Below are 19,581 nucleotides of genomic sequence, written 5' to 3'. Positions count from 1 at the left end.
ATGGGTGCTCCAGCTGTATTGCAGCTTTTGTTTAAAGATGAGGTCAGCCTAACAAAGAATATTTTTGATTTTTTTTAGTTTTACACAAAAAAATACTTTCTTATCTGTTCATGTGTACAGAGCAACCCAGGAAGTAAAATACATGATATATACCACTGATGGAGATGGATGGATAGACCTGGTGTACCATAGTATAAAACATAATGTATGACGGACAGATAACGTGTTGTTATGAAATGTTCTCCGGTATGAACCTGCTAAATCTCTCTCTCTCTCTCTCTCCCCCCCCCCCTCTCTCTCCCATCTCTCCCCCCCCCCCAGCGGGGCCAGCTTCCTGAAGCTGCTCCAGAACCTGGGCCCGGAGAACGCCTGCATCCTGCTGCTGGCCGCGCTCACCGAGCACAAGCTGCTGCTGCACTCGCTGCGGCCCGACGTGCTGACATCCGTCAGCGAGGCGCTGGTCTCCGTAAGGACAGCCCCGCCCGACCACACCACCCGTAGACACGCACGCACGCATGCACGCACATACTAAGGCACACACAAAACTTTCACACACACACAAAAAGACACGCCTAAATACACACACCACCGGACCACAGACACACACAAAACACTCACACAGACACACACACTAAGACACACACACACTAAGACACGCCCAAATACACACGCCACCCGACCTCATGCACACTGAGACACACACGCACACACACTAAGGCACAGACCAACCAACACACATACACACTGAGACACACACGCACACACACTAAGGCACACACCACCAACACACATACACACACACTGAGACATGCACACATACACACATCACCGCACACATACACACACAAACACTGTGTCTGTATAACACACACACACACACACACACACTGTGTGTCTGTATAACATGATGAAGATGATGATGATGTTGGTGCCTCTGGATAATAATGAGGAAGGTGACCATGATGAAGATCATGTCTGTATAATAATGATGAAGATGATGATGATGTGGTGTTTGTGCCTCTGGATAAAATGTCGAAGATGATGATGATGATGATGATGATGGGTGTGCTTCTAGATGTTATGATGAAGATGATGATGATGTCTTTGCCTCTGTATAATATGATGAAGGTGATGATGATGAAGATCGTGTCTATAATAACAATGACGTGATGATGATGATGATGTCGGTGCCTCTGTATAACATGATGAAGGGTCCGCTGTGTGTCCTCCAGATGACCTTCCCGCTGCGCTGGCCGTGCCCCTACATCCCCCTGTGTCCGCTCCAGATGGCCGACGTGCTGCTGGCGCCCATGCCCTTCATCGTGGGCGTCCACTCCAGCTACTTCGACCAGCACGACCCGCCCCCCGACGTGGTCTGTGTGGACCTGGACACCAACACCATCTTCCAGTGAGTCCCCACAAACCTGGTCCCCACAACGCTGGTACCCACAACCCTGTGCCTCACAAACCTGGTCCCCACAATGCTGGTCCCCACAATGCTGGTCCCCACAATGCTGGTCCCCACAACGCTGGTCCCCACAAAGCTGGTCCCCACAACCCTGGTCCCCACAAAGCTGGTCCCCACAACCCTGGTCCCCACAAAGCTGGTCCCCACAAAGCTGGTCCCCACAACCCTGGTCCCCGCAACCCTGGTCCCCGCAAAGCTGGTCCCCGCAAAGCTGGTCCCCACAAAGCTGGTCCCCACAAAGCTTGTCCCCACATAGCAGGTTTACCCACCGCTGGTTCACATAAAGCTGGTTTAAACACTGCCGGTTTACACAACCGTGGTTTACACACCCCTGGTCCCCACATGGTAGCTTTACACACCCCTGGTCCCCACATGGTAGCTTTACACACCCCTGGTCCCCACATGGTAGCTTTACACACCCCTGGTCCCCACATGGTAGCATTACACACCCCTGGTCCCCACATGGTAGCTTTACACACCCCTGGTCCCCACATGGTAGCTTTAACCAACCCCTGGTCCACACATGGTAGCTTTACACACCCCTGGTCCACACATGGTAGCTTTACACACCCCTGGTCCCCACATGGTAGCTTTACACACTCCTGGTCCCAACATGGTAGCTTTACACACTCCTAGTCCCCACATGGTAGCTTTACACACCCCTTGTCCCCACATGGTAGCTTTACACACCCCTGGTCCCCACATGGTAGACCTAAACCCTCCTGGTCCACACACACCCCTGGCCCCAAGTTGCTGGTTGACGCACCCCTGGTCCCCTTATTGCTGGTCCTTGTTCCCTAGTACACAGCCAGGGTGGTACAGATGAAACTACGTTGAGTATTTCTTGCTGCTGTAATGTGATGTATTTCAAAGTGAGCACTATGTTTACGGTCAACTCTACTTCAGCATTGATGTCTGTCTAGGAGCACATGACTGCGTAATGCTGCGTCCCTAACCCCGGCTCTCTCCCCTCCTCCTCTTGTCCATCAGAACGGAGGACAAGAAACCGTTGTCGTGGCGATCCTTTCCCAGGAAGCCCGGCAAGATTCTCTTCAACTCCCTGACCAACCTGCACAAGACCCTGGAACAGAGTGAGTGACCTACACCGGAGGTCAAAAATCATCATGTAACCCAGATCCTTTTGGATGGAAGTCAAACCCCCTAACCACTGGCCCATCCCCTGGCCCCCACCCCCGCTACGACCTTTGACCCCCGATACGATTTTTGACCCCCCGTTTCGACCTTTCGGCCCCCACTACGACCTTTCAACCCTGGTCAGCCCGCCACGACCTTTCACCGCCCATCCCGGCTACGACCTTTGACCTTTAACCCCCGCCACGACCTTTCACCCCCATGGCCTCCCCCCCCAGTGTGTTTTCCTCACTGACCCTCTGCTCTCTGTCGCCCCCCCCTGGCTGCAGTCTGCACTCCGGGCCAGGAGGAGGCGACGTTGGAGTTCCTGCTCACGGACTACGACCAGATCTACCGGCGGCAGAAGCAGCTGGAGCTGGAGATCCAGGAGGCCTTCCTGCACTTCATGAGCGCCGTGCTGCGGGGGTACCGCAGCTTCCTGCTGCCCATCACCCAGGCCCCCTCCGACAGCACCTACGACTGCAGCTCCCTCTTCAACCTGCAGGGTGCGTGGGGGGGGGGCAACACCGGCCTCCGGGTTGGAGGATGGGAAGGGGGGAGAGAAGGGAGAGAGAGGCAGGGGATAGGAGAGAGAGGGAGAGGGGGGAGAGGAGGGGGGGGATAGAGAGAGGGGAGAGAGGGACTGTTTGTTTGCGCTCAATAGATTCTCTGTCTGTCTGAGGCATTCTGGCTTTCTCTCGCTCTCTCTCCAATTCAAAGTGCTCTATTGGCATTGGTAATGTACATAAATCCAAAGCACGTAAAACGCCAAAGAAGAAAACGTAAAGTTGCCCATTTTGCAATCACGCAGTGAAAGTTCATCCATCTCGTCAAAATTTATAGTCATAGATTTCAGATGTAACTAAATCATTGAAGAAATGATGACGGGAACATTGTTGTTATGATGTTCCGCCCTGCAGGGTTCCTGAAGTCGCGGGACCGGACCCAGCAGAAGTTCTACATCCAGCTGACGCGGACCCAGATGTTCACCCATTTCATCGAGGAGTGCTCCTTCGTCAGCGACGGCCACGTCTGCCTGGAGTTCTTCGACGAGTGCGTCCAGAAGGTCAGAGTCTAGGTGAACTCTGACCAATGGAGTCTTGAGTCTCATGCAGCTTTTGATTTGCTGACTGGTCGTTCATTTGGTTGCCAACTCTCTAGTTGTCTGTTATTACCTAGCTAGTTAAAGAAGGTGGTCTCACTAGTGCCCCCTGGTGGCGGTGTGTCTCAGGTGGACGTGGAGCGGCCGGAGGAGGTGCGTCTGATCGACCTGGATGAGTCCCACGGGGGGGAGCACACCGTGTTCATCATGCCCCCCGAGGAGCCCCAGCAGGCGGACGGGTCCGAGTGCCCAGCCCTCTACAGGTGACATAGAACCACACACACACGTATAGAACCACACACACACACACGTATAGAACCACACACACACGTGTATAGAACCACACACACACGTATTGAACCACACACACACACATAGAAGCACACACACACATAGAACCACACACACGTATAGAAGCACACACACACGCGTATAGAACCACACACACACACACACGTATAGAACCACACACACACACACACACGTATAGAACCACACACACACGCGTATAGAACCACACACACACGCGCGTATAGAACCACACACACGCGTATAGAACCACACACACACGCGTATAGAACCACACACGCGCGTATAGAACCACACACACACACATAGAACCACACACACACATAGAACCACACACACACATAGAACCACGCACGCATAAAACCACGCACACACACATATAGAACCACACACACACATAGAACCACACACGCACACGTATAGAACCACACACACACAAACATGAAACCACACTAAAACATAGAACCACACACGTATTGAACCACACACACACACATAGAACCACACACACACATAGAACCACACACACACACAGAACCACACATACACACATAGAACCATACACACGCGCGCGCACACACACACACACACACACAGAACCATACTCATTCATGCGTGGTTGGATGTGTCTCTGAGTGGACAGTAACTGATGGTTGATGCTCATATTCATGTTGTCATAGTTACGAGACCTTCCCCGTTCTGAGGACCGAGCTGTTCGACCGGCCACAGGACCAGCTCCGCATCCCGGCCAATCGGAGCGCGCCCAGTAGCCCCGCCCCCAGAAGGACCAAACAGGTACAGGATTGGCTCGTCGTTCACTCTGTCCTTGTGATGACAGGTTGTGCTGCCCTACATGCAGATGAGCCTTCCCACCCTGAATGGGAGACTTTAGAATTATCCAACCCTGAATTTAGATTGGTTGAATGCAGAATTCTCAATCTCCTTCGGGATGAAAATAAAGTCTTATAATCAGAAAATTATAATAATAAATAATAATAAAAAATATAAAGAAATTATACAAATAAATAAAATAGAAATAAAATAATAATTAAAAAAATAAAAATTAATTGATTGCAAAAATTATAACAATAAGAAATAAAAATAAAAAAATGTATAAATAAATTGTCATAAAAAATATTAAAACAAATAATCTAATTCCGATGTGCAGGACGGCCGTGTTAGCCTGCACCCCTGACCCTAACCGCCCCCCCTCTGCCCCCCCCCCTCCCCCCCCCTCCCAGGAGATCAAGGTGGCCCAGAAGCGGGCCCAGAAGTACTCGACGGTGCCCGACATGTGGTCCAAGTGCCTGCTGGGGCACTGCTACGGGCTGTGGTTCCTCTACCTGCCCACCTTCGTGCGGGCCGAGGGCGCCAAGGTGCGCGCGCTGCACACGGCCTACGACGTGCTGAAGCACATGGAGAACTGCAAGGTGGTGCTGCCCGACGAGGTGAGGGTCCCCACGGCGACCGCGCTACGTCAGCAGCGGCCGCCTCCGTCTGTTTACAGCGTTAGACCTCAGAGTCTGTGAACGGCCGTTCACACCGGAGCACCGCGAACACGAGGTCTCTGATGTAGGGTGTGATTATGTTTGGCTGTGATACACCAATGATAGTGGTAACTAATTTAACCATCAGCCTTTCGATTTAACATATAAATACTAGTGCTGTCAGTTAAACGCGTTATTAACGGCGTTAACGCAAACCAATTTTAAAAAAGATGTGCGATTAATCGAGATTACTTGCGATTAATCACGATTAAATATTTTAATCGCTTGACAGCACTAATAAATACATTAATGGATATCGTTTTTGTCAATAATACATGTTTAGTAGGCCTTTGCATATTCTTATATTCCTTCTCTCGAATAACTTTACGATGCTGTACGTCTTCTGTGACACACAAATATGAATATTTACGTGTGTGTTGCAGGTGTGTTACCGCATCTTGATGCAGCTCTGCGGTCAGTACGGACAGCCGGTCCTGGCCGTCAGAGTTCTACTGGAGATGAAGAAGGCTGGAGTCACCCCCAACACCATCACATGGGCCTACTACAACAAGGTATCAAATACACCATCACATGGGCCTACTACAACAAGGTATCAAATACACCATCACATGGGCCTACTACAACAAGGTATCAAATACACCCTCACATACACCTACTACACCGAGGTATCAAATACACCATCACATACGCCTACTACACCGAGGTATCAAATACACCATCACATACGCCTACTACACCGAGGTATCAAATACACCCTCACATACACCTACTACACCGAGGTATCAAACACCATCACATACGCCTACTACAACAAGGTATCAAATACACCCTCACATACGGGTACTACACCGAGGTATCAAGTACACTACAACAAGGTATCAAATACACTTCCTAAAACAAGTTATGAAATACACTATAACAAGGTATCACATACACAACAATGTATCAAATACACTTATTATAACAAGGTAACACATACACTACAACAAGGTATCACATACACTACAACAAGGTATCAAATACACTACAACAAGGTATCAAATACACTGATTACAACAAGGAATCAAAGCGCTTGCTACAACAAGATATCAAATAGGCTTACTACAACAATGTATCACATAAGCTTACTACGACAAGGTGTTACCTACCGTTACTACAACAAGGTATCAAATACCCTTACTACAACACTGATCAAATACGCTTACTACAACAATGTATCAAATACCCTTACTACAACACTGATCAAATACCCTTACTACAACACTGATCAAATACGCTTACTACAACACTGATCAAATACGCTTACTACAACAATGTATCAAATACCCTTACTACAACACTGATCAAATATCCTTACTACAACACTGATCAAATACGCCTACTACAACCAGGTATCAAATACGCTTGCTACAAAATGGTAAGACACATTACAATGAAGTACATTTTCACTACAAAGTACGCCCACACAACAACAAGAATATGTCTCCCAATCATTGAACCAGAGTGAACCAGCCACCGCCATTTTGGGCATTTCCCCAACGACTTAACTGATATAACAATGTTTACGCTGCTTTGTAATTAGTTTTATTTGAAAGTGGGAAGTCCATCAGTAACATTCGCTGAAGGAGTTTACATCTGAAACACTGATGTCATGATCGGAATGGCTGGAGCCAGTCCAATCGGGTTAGGATCGGACTGACGACGCCCCTCGACAGACACTCCAGACCTAATGAGAATATTATGGTCTGGCCCTCTGAGGCCACTACAACATGCTGCTCTGATCAAGTGGTCCTGCATTTGGGCGTTCATGATTTGGTGGTTGTTTTTGTAAATTCTATCTCGCTGTCGCTCTCTTTCTCTCTCTCTCTCTCTCTCTCTCTCTCTCTCTCTCTCTCTCTCTCTCTCTCTCTCTCTCTCTCTCTCTCTCTCTCTCTCTCTCTCTCTCTCTCTCTGTCTCTCTCTCTCTCTCTCTCTTTCTCTCTCTCTCTCTCTAGGCAGTGTTAGAGAGCAAGTGGCCCTCCACCAATCAGGGCGGACGTCTGCGCTGGGCGAAGCTGCGCAACGTCCTATTGGCTGTGGCCCAGTTCAGGCGGCCAATCAAACGACAGCAGAAGAGCAACTCACTGGGCTCAGAAGCAGGTCAGCAGGATGTCATCAGAAAATGTTGGGCGTTGTTATTAGTAGAAAACATGGATAATGGTGCAAATATTCATCAGTTCAGGACACTGGGAACTGCCCAGTGCAACCACAGTCTTCTACTGGTGTACACTGGGAACTGCCCAGTACAACCACAGTCTTCTACTGGTGTACACTGGGAACTGCCCAGTGCAACCACAGTCTTCTACTGGTGAAAAACTGGGAGCTTCCCAGAACAACCACAGTCTGGTACTGGTGGAGCCTATTTACATTTCTTCAAGAAAGACTGAAGATGTTTTCTTTTCTGGTGTTTTCTTTATCACAGACGTCACAATGGACTCCCTCCAAAGGCCACGCCCACCGTACAGCCTGATTCGCCAGAACAGCTGGAGTGGTTTGAGTGACAGCTCCAGCCACGAGTCCCTGACCGGCCCTCTGGTGAAGAGCAACAGTCTTAACGGCATGAAGGCCGCGGCAGAGAGTGAGTGCCCCGGCGCTCTCGCCTGATCCCCCCCCCTTCCCTTCCGTGTCCTGATTTATCCGGTGATAATCTCATTTGAGTCCTGATATTTAAATCCAATCTCATTGTGATCCTGCTTGACATTTTTGCGGGGCGAACCGCTCGAACCGTCGGCTGACTGCTGCAAGACGCTCACGTCCGGCGATAAATCAATTAAGTGAATTACCGAGGTTCTTTCCGGATCGGAGCTCCTTCAGATTCCACCGATTGCCGCCAGAGATTCAATGAACTTTAGCATGAATCCATAATTAAATATCGTTTTTAGTTTTTTTACCAGATTGTTGCTTTAAATGTCAGAGGAAGGAGGATCTCGAAAACATTAACAGTTTGGTACCGACCGACCCTGCTGGTCGTCATGACGACCCTCTGAGGTTCTAACTAACCCCGCCCCCTCTCCTCTCCCCCTCCCCCCCTCCCCCCAGAGTCCGGCCCCTGCCGGCTGTCGGGGCCCCCGGGGACGGGGACCAACGGCGTCAGCGACCCCAGCTCCAGGAAGCCTCCGCGGGGCCGCGAGGCCTCGTCCGCGGGCCCCTCTCCGTCGCTGCTGCTGCCCCCTGCTGGCGTGTTGGTGCAGCGCAGCCAGGTGTGTCTGTCCACCTTCTACAAGGACAGCTCGGAGACGGAGCCCGCCGACGCGGCCGACGGCAGCTGGCCGAGCGCCGAGAGGGACGGCAGGTGAGGGGGGGAGGGGGGAACACCTGCCGACCAATGAGAGCGCTGGATTAGGGTCCGTCTGTGACTTTAGGAGTTTGGCTCCCTCTGATGCACTTTGTTGTTACGTTATTAGATGCTCTGAGGCACTTTGAGCCCCTTTGTTGGATAAAATTGCTCCATAAATAAAGATTTGCATTATTATTATTATTATTATTATTATTAGGCAAGGCAAGGCAACTTTATTTATATAGCACTTTTCATACACAAGGCAGACTCAAAGTGCTTCACATATAAACATTGTCATACAATAAAATAAAATAATAGAAAAGTAAAAGAAAACATATGCAAAGAAATGGGTTGAATAGAAAGTAAAAAAGGCATTTTAGTATTAACATAGAAAATAAAGGCAAAGTTAAAAAAGCTTTTTAGAAAGTGCAAACATAAGCTAAAGCAAACATAAAAGTCTTCAGTCTTGTTTTAAAGGTGCTCAGAGTTGGGGCAAGTCTTAAATCCTCTGGGAGTTTATTCCAGCTATTTGTTGCATAGTAACTAAATCCTGCTTTCCCCTGTTTCGTGTTTACTCTTGGGATAATTAACAGATTGGTCTCAGAGGATCTTAGTGGTCTAGAAGACTTATGTAGTGGAAGCATATCAGTTAAATATTTTGGGCCTAAACCATGTAGGGATTTATAGGTTAGCAACATGATTTTAAAATCAATTCTCTGACCTACCTATTATTATTATTATAATTAAAGAGAAACCTCATGCTTGCATATTGGCAACGATTGTAAATGGGGGAAGCTAATAAACATTGACAAGGTAGCAGACACTAAGGTCATAGATGCTAATGTAGCTGGAAATAAATTGCATAAATGGCATAAATGTCAGGCGGAAACTATTTGGTGAGAATTTGGCTAATTTAAATGATGTTGATGTTGGCTAAACAATTGCTGTTCCTGTTGGAGAGAGTTAGTCATGAGACTTGGGGCCGACTCACCTCTGGTTTCCCCTTCTGTCTAAGCATAGAATACACAGACTGAAGCGCATCAACCAGATAATCACATGCAGAGTAGAACGACCCCGGCTGACATCAGAGGGGACCTCAAGCAGCAGCTAGTCACCGAGCACCACCGATTACCCGAGATCAAATTAACTTCTGCGTGATCCATAATCAAATGACGTTTTTTCTGTACCAGATTGTTGCTTTAAATGTCAAGAGGAGGAGAATCTCGAAATATCAAAGTATGTATGACGGCAACACGCCTTCAAACATACAGGTGGACACGCCCACTTGTGATGTCAGAAGAGGCAGATTTTCAGTATACGGCCCCTTGCGACTAATCACCCTCACGCCCAGTGGTAGAATCCGTCCCCCTTGATGTGTGTGTATGAACGGGTGAATGTGAGGCCCGTATCGTACCCCACTCTTGGGTCGCCCCAGGTTATAAAAGAGCGCCCGTTCACCCTGAAACATTCACCCGTTCACCCTGCAGGTCGGGGGCGTCCCGGGGGCCCAGCGGGGGGCGGGCGCGGAACCTGGACGAGAACTCCAACAACGTGGCGTCGCCCACCCGGGGGGGGCTGGCGGGCAAGCTGCAGCAGCTGCTGACCCCCACGCGGCACCGCTCCTCGGTGCGGCGCGCGGCCAGCGTGGACGACCGGCGGGGGGGCGGCGGCGGCGGGGGGGGGGTTCGCCGGGTGTCGGAGCAGAGGCAGTCCCGCAAGGCCCAGGTGGCCGAAACCCTGCTGCGGGCCAAGGACAGACTGGTCAACGCCACCTCGGAGGTCAGAGGTCAACCTGGGGGGGGGGGGGGGGGGGGAGGGGAGGCTGGTCAACGCCACCTTGGAGGTCAGAGGTCAACCTGGGGGGGGGGGGGGGGGGAGGGGAGGCTGGTCAACGCCACCTCGGAGGTCAGAGGTCAACCTGGAGGGGGGGGGGGGGGGGGGGGAGGCTGGTCAACGCCACCTCGGAGGTCAGAGGTCAACCGGGAGGGGGGGGAGGTGGGAGGGGGGGTTGTTGATGGATCGATGGACGGACGAACAGACGATGGAGGGATGAAGCGTTTGTTTTGTGTTTCTTTCGGTAGTGATATGTTGAACGTCAAAAAGATTATTACACACACACACACACACACACACACACACACACACACACACACACACACACACACACACACACACACACACTAAATTGTTGTTGGCTGTGTCTCTTAGTAGACACTCACTGATGGTTGATGCTTATATTTAGGTTGTCATAGTTACAAGACCAGTTACAAAACCAAAAGAACGTAAATGTATAAGCATCAACCATCAGTGAGTGTCCACTAAGAGGCACAGCCAACAACATTTGAATTTGTGTGTGTGTGCGAATTGTTGAAAGAATCGAATGGTGCCGTACGAGTGTAATCAACAGAGATGTGTTGCAGTGTTTGTGTCAGTAGGATCGTCTCTCTCCGTTCTTTAATTCCTTCCGGGCTGATCCTCTGACGTGTGACCCGTGGTGTCCCTGCAGAGCTCCCTGTCCGTGGGCAGTGACATCGACCTGAGTGACACCCCGACCCCGACCTATCCGCTGCGCCGGTCCTGGGATGCCAATCAAGAGGGGGTGGGGCTAGAGGTACGCGTCACGTCGTGTGAAGCTCCAGGATAGGAGATTATCCTAATCCACCATCATCTATCAGCTTCCCTTTCGAGCAATGCCCTCCTACGTTTGTAATCTCTTTCGACTGCTGGTTACCTTGACTACTGACCCCGCCCTTCCCTCCTCCCTCTTGCGTTGCCATGGCGCCCGCCTCCTCCAGGTGCAGATGTCGAGCTGCTCGCTGTGCCGCACCTGTAACTCCCTGGTGTACGACGAGGACATCATGGCCGGCTGGACGTCGGACGACTCCAACCTCAACTCGTCCTGCCCCTTCTGCTCCGCCTCCTTCGTGCCCTTCCTCAGCGCCGAGGTCCGGGACCCGGGCCCCCTCAGCAGGTAGGACCCCTGGACCCCACTGTCTCACCCTCTGGCATGACTCACACCCCCTGGAGAACACCGTCTCACCCTCTGGCATGTCTCACACCCCCTGGAGAACACCGTCTCACCCTCTGGCATGACTCACACCCCCTGGGGAACACCGTCTCACCCTCTGGCATGACTCACACCCCCTGGAGAACACAGTCTCACCCTCTGGCATGTCTCACACCCCCTGGAGAACACCGTCTCACCCTCTGGCATGTCTCACACCCCTGGACCCTACTGTCTCACCCTCTGGCATGTCTCACACCCCCTGGACCCCACCGTCTCACCCTCTGGCATGTCTCACACCCCCTGGAGAACACAGTCTCACCCTCTGGCATGTCTCACACCCCCTGACCCATGTGACGTCACATGGGTGAAGATGTCACATGGATGTATCTGCCCATCTGTGTTTGTGTACCAGTGTCTATGGAAAAGTGTATGTCGCCCATGTGACGTCGCCCATGTGACGACACCCATGTGACGTCGCCCATGTGACGTCGCCCATGTGAGGTCATCAACATGTGACCTCAACATGTGACGCCGCCCGTGTGACCTCACCCATGTGACGTGTCTGTCTGCTCGTCTCAGCCGGGAGCGCGGCCGGCTGAACGCGGAGGAGGATGAGGAGGAGGAGGAGGAAGAGGAAGAGGCGGCACCCCCTGGAGGCTCGGAGGACTCCCCGCAGCACTGCAACGGGCTGGGGGACGACACCGGCTCTGACACCAGCAGCTACTCCCAGAGCAGCCGCATCACCACGGTAACACACGCCGATACACACACACACACATTCTTTACCTTTTAGTCATCAAAGGGATTACGGTGAAACCAATTGCATGCGAGTTCTTACTGGTAGACAGGGGATGAATCCCAGTTACCATTACAACACTAACCTAACGTCTGTCTGTCTGTCTGTCTGTCTGTCTGTCTCTGTCTCTGTCTCTGTCTCTGTCTCTGTCTCTGTCTCTGTCTCTGTCTCTGTCTCTCTGTCTCTGTCTCTGTCTCTCTCTCTCTCTCTCTCTTCCCCCCCCCCCCCCCCCCCCCCACAGGGCTCCAGTGCGTCCCAACCCCCCCAGGTGACGGTGGCCTACCTGAGCCCTCTGGTCCTGCGTAAGGAGCTGGAGAGCCTGCTGGAGAACGAGGGCGACGGCGTGCTGGGCCAGGCCCAGCTGCTGGAGAGCCACTCCATCCTGTTCTGGAACCTGCTGTGGTACTTCCAGCGCCTGGGGCTGCCCAGCCACTTGCTGCAGCTGGTCAGGGCCTCCGCCTGGGTGGCGCCCCTGGCCCGCACGCTCTCACTGGTGACCACACACACACACAGACACACAGACACACACACACACACACACACACACACACACACACACACACACACACACACAGACACACAGACACACACACACACACACACACAGCCACACACACAGCCACGCACACACACACACACACACGCGCACACACACACACACACACACACACACACACACACACACACACACACACACACACACACACACACACACACTAATACTGGTATGCATGCACACACAAACAGGTGGACTCAAACTGGTAAGCCTGCAGGCACGCAAATACGCACACACTCACAGTGGTACACACATATTGGTACGCACACACACAAACAGACACACGCGCACTTGTACATAGACACTGGTATACACACAGAGACAAACTGACTGACGGACAGACCCATACGCACACACTAATCTTTTCTCCTCGTGTGTGTGTGTGTGTGTGTGTGTGTGTGTGTGTGTGTGTGCAGTCGGACAGCGCTGTGGTGAGGGTCCGCCTCCTCTGGGACACTCTGAGTCCAGACATAGAACACTGGCCCCCGCTCTACATCCTCTGGAGAATACACAGTAAGACTCACTCACTCACTCACTCACTCACTCACTCACTCACTCACTCACTCACTCACTCACTCACTCACTCACTCACTCACTCACTCACTCACTCACTCACTCACTCACTCACTCACTCACTCACTCACTCACTCACAAACATATTAGCACACATCCTATGGGGTATGTACAGTAAGTCTCACTCACTCACAAACGCACACACATAAGCACACACCCTCTTTGGAATACACAGTAAGACACACTCACCCACTCACATATAAGCCACACCCGCTGGAGTGCACAATACCATAAACACACCCTCTGGTGAACGCACAATGAGACACACACACACAGAACCTGATGACTGTTGTGTTTTGTTCCTCCACCCACTAGGTGGCGCCTCCATGCGCAGCTACAGCTGGCGCCGGCACAACCACCCGTTCAGCCTGTCCTTCCTGGAGGAGGTCCTGCGCTGGGTGGGGATGAACGAGGTCCACAAGGCCGTCACCCTCTTCCTGGACACCGTGTCCAAGCACCCCTCGCCCCGCGGCCTCCAGAGGTATGTGGTCCTGATGAGAGGGAGGGAGGGAGGGAGGGAGGGAGGGGAGAGAGATGATGAGAGGGAGAGAGGGAGGGAGGGAAGGGAGAGGGTGAGAGAGGGAAGAGAGATGATGATAGGGAGAGGGGGAAGAGAGATGATGAGAGGGAGAGGGGGAGAGAGGGGAAGAGAGATGATGAGAGGGAGAGGGGAGAGAGATGATGAGAGGGAGAGGGGGAGAGAGGGAAGAGAGATGATGAGGGTGAGGGGGAGAGAGGGGAAGAGAGATGATGAGGGAGAGGGGAAGAGAGATGAGGGAGAGGGGGAGAGAGGGAAGAGAGATGATGAGAGGGGGAGAGAGGGAAGAGAGATGATGAGAGGGGGAGTGGGCAGGAGGATGAGAGGAGAGATGAGGAGAGGGATTGTCACAATCAGTCTCATCATCGTTCCCACTCTCCCTCTATGGTCCTGATGAGAGTGAGTGGGATCGATGATGAGAAGAGAGATTATGAGACTGATTGTGACAATGAGAGTGAGACTGAGAATGGAAATGAGAGTGAAGATTAACATGTATGATAATGTGAATAATTTGAATGATTTGTGATAAATAATGTTTATATTGTTTTATTTTAGTACCCGGTTTATCTAGCTGTATAAATTGACCTAATTACTTACTTAAATTTTAAATGTATAGTGCTTAATGAACTAGTGTGTGTGTGTGTGTGTGTGTGTGTGTGTGTGTGTGTGTGTGTGTGTGTGTGTGTGTGTGTGTGTGTGTGTGTGTGTGTGTGTGTGTGTGTGTGTGTGTGTGTGTGTGTTAACAGGAGTGTGTACAGAGAGATGCTTTTCCTGACACTAGCTGCTATGGGGAAGGACCACGTTGGTAAGACTGAACTGTCTACTACCTTAAGTACTGTAATGGTGTCATTAAGATGTTAATATCAACCGGACTCTGTGTGTCTGCTAGCTGAAGTACTGTAATGGTATCATAACGATGGTAACATTAACTGTACTCTGTGTGTCTGCTAGCTGAAGTACTGTAATGGTATCATAACGATGGTAACATTAACTGTACTCTGTGTGTCTGCTAGCTGAAGTACTGTATTGGTATCATAACGATGGTAACATTAACTGTACTCTGTGTCTCTGCTAGCTGAAGTACTGTAATGGTATCATAACGATGGTAACATTAACTGTACTCTGTGTGTCTGCTAGCTGAAGTACTGTAATGCTATCATAACGATGGTAACATTAACTGTACTCTGTGTGTCTGCTAGCTGAAGTACTGTAATGGTATCATAACGATGGTAACATTAACTGTACTCTGTGTGTCTGCTAGCTGAAGTACTGTAATGGTATCATAACGATGGTAACATTAACTGTACTCTGTGTGTCTGCTAGCTGAAGTACTGTAATGGTATCATAACGATGGTAACATTAACTGTACTCTGTGTCTCTGCTAGCTGAAGTACTGTAATGGTATCATAACGATGGTAACATTAACTGTACTCTGTGTCTCTGCTAGCTGAAGTACTGTAATGGTATCATAACGATGGTAACATTAACTGTACTCTGTGTCTATGCTAGCTGAAGTACTGTAATGGTATCATAACGATGGTAACATTAACTGTACTGTGTGTCTGCTAGCTGAAGTACTGTAATGGTATCATAACGATGGTAACATTAACTGTACTGTGTGTCTCTGCTAGCTGAAGTACTGTAATGGTATCATAACGATGGTAACATTAACTGTACTGTGTGTCTCTGCTAGCTGAAGTACTGTAATGGTATCATAACGTGGTAACATTAACTGTACTCTGTGTCTCTGCTAGCTGCGTTCGATAAGAAGTACAAAGTGGCGTTCAACCGTCTGACCGGGACCCTGGGACGCCAGGAGCTGAACCGACGGCGAGCCCAGCCCCCCAGTGCCAAGGCGGTGGACTGCAGACGGAGCTTCCACCCCACGCTCGAGTGCTGACCCCCCCCCCCCCCCCTTAAAGGAACTAGCCTGCTCCCAGAGATGTGCTGCCTTCATGCTTTGCCTCTCTGCTGCCCCCTAACAGAGTTAGGTGTAACTGTGCTTCGGCCCAGGTGGTCTTCCCCCCCTCTCTTTGCCCCTGGTAAGGCCCTCCCCACGGGGATGACTCTAGAAACCCCCTCCCTTACTGAGGGACACCCGAGCGGATCTAACCGGATCTGGATTCTGTCGGTTGCGATACCAGCAGAACCGATAATGGAAACAGGCAAATACAGTAATCTATGCATCCAACGTGAGCGTTTTAACAGGTGACCGGATTTGGAACCTCAATGTCAAGGAAATCACCGTGGAAACGGCCTGTTTTCATGGCTTCATGGACGTGAAAATAAGTGGAAATTTGTCGTTTGTAGTTTAAATAATACAGTACCCTGCTGTTCCTTGCTCTGTTTACATCGTTCATGTTCTTTCCCGACCTTTTAAAAAAGAAAGGCAACCAAAAATGCAGTTTGCTAATGTTCTAATATGCCCGCTGCTTCTCTCTGCTGTGTTGATCTAATATCGTTAACACAGAATGTTTACCTTCTACGACAGAAAACCTTTTTCTGTTGACTAATATTGGCAGCCATTTTATGAGTACAGAAAACTATCCGCTCAAAATGGCAGGGAATGCATTGGAGAGCAGCTCCGTCGAGTTTTACTAAATGAAACAACCGTTTTCCACGAACTGAGGGCAGAGGATAAAGAGGGACTAGTCTCCACAAAGACAAACTTAATGTACAGGTTCTAAGGGTTGATGGCTTTTACTTTGAAAACCCTTGTTGCTTCAGTTCACGCTAAATCAATCGCTTTGGATGAAGAGAATTTAAATAGTTTCATAGGGTATTGATGCGTTTTTACAAAAGAACATAAGAGGAGATCCTTATGTTTCAACATTGCGGTACACTTAAAAAAAAAAAAAGAATAAAGGAACTTGTCTTACTTTGAACAGACTTGTATTGTGAAGGAGTCACCCCACCCTCGTCAACTCCGTCTACCGTGTGTGTGTTCCTACCAGAGACTGCATGTTAACCTTGGTTTGCCTCTGGTGTCTGTAAGATACAGGGTCAGTTAGGAAAGACACAGAAATACATTTTCTGTTGGTACCCTTATTTTGAAGCGTGACAGCAGCGTTCTGCCCGGCATGTTGGTCACATCCTGTCCTCATTCACCACCCCTGTTCAGAGCACAAGTGCACCTGGGAGGTTAAAATTAGCAGCCTGACAGAAAACTAATAACTACCCATTCCTGGTATAGATCTGGAGTATGTTTTACTGTACTCTGCTGAAGCGAGGAGTAACTAACGATGTAACTTGCTTACGTAGTAGCTACGAAAGTAACTTCTTTGAACAGTGATAAGAGAAGTAACTCTTATTTGAGTAATTCTTAATTTGCATGGTTCGAAAGAGGAGTACCTGGAGTAAAGTTATCACCAGAAAAACAAGTAATTATATTGAAGATACTCGGTTAGAGTAATAAATAGCTACTGTAGTAACTTAAAGTCCCTAGTAACTACTGCAGTACTACTAAAGTACTACTAAGTAGCCATACAGCGGAACAACAAATAGTTTATTCCACATCAGCGGCAGACCAGAACCTCATCACACAAGACGAGAATCCCAGAGTCCCATCCATCCAACCGGTCCATCTGCCTCCAAACGCTTCAAGTTTGGCGAACCTTGTTCTTAATCCTGTCTGCCTATCCAGCCTTTGAAACAAGCCTCTTAGCATTTTCCACATAGGACAAAAAGCTTGTTTTCATATAATTGTGAGGACTACCTCATTTTGCAGCCAGGTGTAAAGAAAGATATAATTTCCACCCATGTCTTGACGCGTAACTTCAGCTATCCCCCCCCTACCCCCACAGGTCACACTTTGTGTTATTTTTTTGTGATATAAAAAAAAAAAAAGGACATACCCAAAATGAAGACTTTTATTTTGAAGTAGATATTTTTGGAGATTGAGAGTGTTTGTCGGACACATGCCTGCGGGCCTCGTGTTGTAGAAACTGGGAGCGTAAAGCACTTGGCCGTACTGTGAAGACTGGGAAGGCTGAAAGGGCTGCTGTCTCCCCCCCCCCCCCCCCAGAGAAACTCGTTAAGCCTAGTTCAGTGTTTGAAACGTCACTGTATATTTTAATGCACCAGACTGCAAGAGAAAAGAAGGGAATGTTTCCCCGGGTCACAGGTAGTGGAAAGCAGAAATGTGTATTTAAAAAGGTTATTGTGTTTGCTGTTGTAATTTATATCTGCCTGTGATTTCAGTTGTAATTGTTTTGTTTTTTTATAAAACTATACAAACAACTCATGATGTTATTTGTGTGTGTTTGTTCTCGTAATGTCAAACATTTCCCCAATTGGCCCTCATCTCCGAAACATTAGAAATCCTATTTAGCAGAATCAGTGATCCTGCTCTTTTGATAAAAACTTGTTCTCCGAAGGTAACACTCACGTTCAAACAGTCCAAGTCTAATGCTTGCATAATAAATGGCGAAACTCCAAACCATATATTTTTATTATGTCAAACGAATTCGCGAAGTAAAAATCGATTAGTAAAGCAGAGCAAACTCACTGAAATGTATCTCGGCACAGCGGACATCTTGGAGGTTAACTGAACCGGACCGTTACGCACGTTGTATGTTTTTCTTTTTCTATAGCCTTTTGCGTTTGACTTGTGATTTTATCCCTGTTTTACCCCCTGTTTCGTTTTTTGTGAGGTTCTTTTCATCCAGACTGACATTTGTATTGCACCTGATGGAAGTATATTTTCTTCCCCTACGAGAGTTTTGTAGCCTACTTTGTTTATGAATAATAAAAAATAATAAAAACTGCCATTCGCGCGCATCCGCGTGCGCCCGGCACGAGGCGCGGTGAATGGCAGCCGCGCGTCGCCGCTCCATCATTCCCTCTGCGCGAGGAGCGGCTTGCCTGTCAGCTCCCGCCAGCTGCAACGGCCCAGCAGACCCAGCATGTAGTCGGGATTCAAACCCACACCCAGCAGCTCCCGGCCTGGCTGACTGCGCCACACACTAACACACACACACGGTAGGTGACGACTCAATGTCACTTATGTTAACGTTGTTGTTGTTGTTTTAACCGCGGTTTCGTTATATTTTTCGCTCAAGATGTATACTTTGATTCTCTTTCTTCATCTTAATCGTCGGTATTGTAAGTATTTCAGCTAAAAAAAACAAACTGAAGGGAGTTAATATCGGTTCCACGGCCGCTGTGGTCGGTGTTTGTCCGAGGGGAGATGCTGTAGCGGACCTGGGCTCGGTTTGTTTACCGTGGAGCGGCAGGCGGTGTCCGGGGAGCTGTCCAGCGAGGCGGTGCTGGAGCCGG

The 19,581-nt window shown here is 49.5% G+C and overlaps 1 protein-coding gene across 1 annotated transcript in view; it reads left to right on the top strand.

The window, feature by feature from the left end:
• Positions 1–19,019, top strand: part of LOC130384079 (DENN domain-containing protein 4B-like) — a 33,947-nt gene extending 14,928 nt beyond the window's left edge. Inside the window, exons 9-29 of the mRNA XM_056592090.1 lie at positions 322–466; positions 1,233–1,408; positions 2,459–2,559; positions 2,890–3,105; positions 3,520–3,665; positions 3,831–3,964; positions 4,691–4,805; positions 5,252–5,458; positions 5,941–6,069; positions 7,513–7,657; positions 7,980–8,135; positions 8,597–8,849; positions 10,322–10,613; positions 11,341–11,445; positions 11,630–11,805; positions 12,421–12,589; positions 12,879–13,130; positions 13,610–13,706; positions 14,082–14,247; positions 15,051–15,109; positions 16,059–19,019. Coding sequence (XP_056448065.1) covers positions 322–466; positions 1,233–1,408; positions 2,459–2,559; positions 2,890–3,105; positions 3,520–3,665; positions 3,831–3,964; positions 4,691–4,805; positions 5,252–5,458; positions 5,941–6,069; positions 7,513–7,657; positions 7,980–8,135; positions 8,597–8,849; positions 10,322–10,613; positions 11,341–11,445; positions 11,630–11,805; positions 12,421–12,589; positions 12,879–13,130; positions 13,610–13,706; positions 14,082–14,247; positions 15,051–15,109; positions 16,059–16,204 — 3,385 coding nt within the window. The 3' untranslated portion in view covers positions 16,205–19,019. The remainder of the gene's footprint in view (positions 1–321; positions 467–1,232; positions 1,409–2,458; positions 2,560–2,889; positions 3,106–3,519; positions 3,666–3,830; positions 3,965–4,690; positions 4,806–5,251; positions 5,459–5,940; positions 6,070–7,512; positions 7,658–7,979; positions 8,136–8,596; positions 8,850–10,321; positions 10,614–11,340; positions 11,446–11,629; positions 11,806–12,420; positions 12,590–12,878; positions 13,131–13,609; positions 13,707–14,081; positions 14,248–15,050; positions 15,110–16,058) is intronic.
• Positions 19,020–19,581: the final 562 nt, after the last annotated feature.

Source organism: Gadus chalcogrammus, chromosome 6, assembly GCF_026213295.1.
Source record: "Gadus chalcogrammus isolate NIFS_2021 chromosome 6, NIFS_Gcha_1.0, whole genome shotgun sequence".
Taxonomy (NCBI): domain Eukaryota; kingdom Metazoa; phylum Chordata; class Actinopteri; order Gadiformes; family Gadidae; genus Gadus; species Gadus chalcogrammus.
This window is presented reverse-complemented; position numbering and strand designations above follow the sequence as displayed.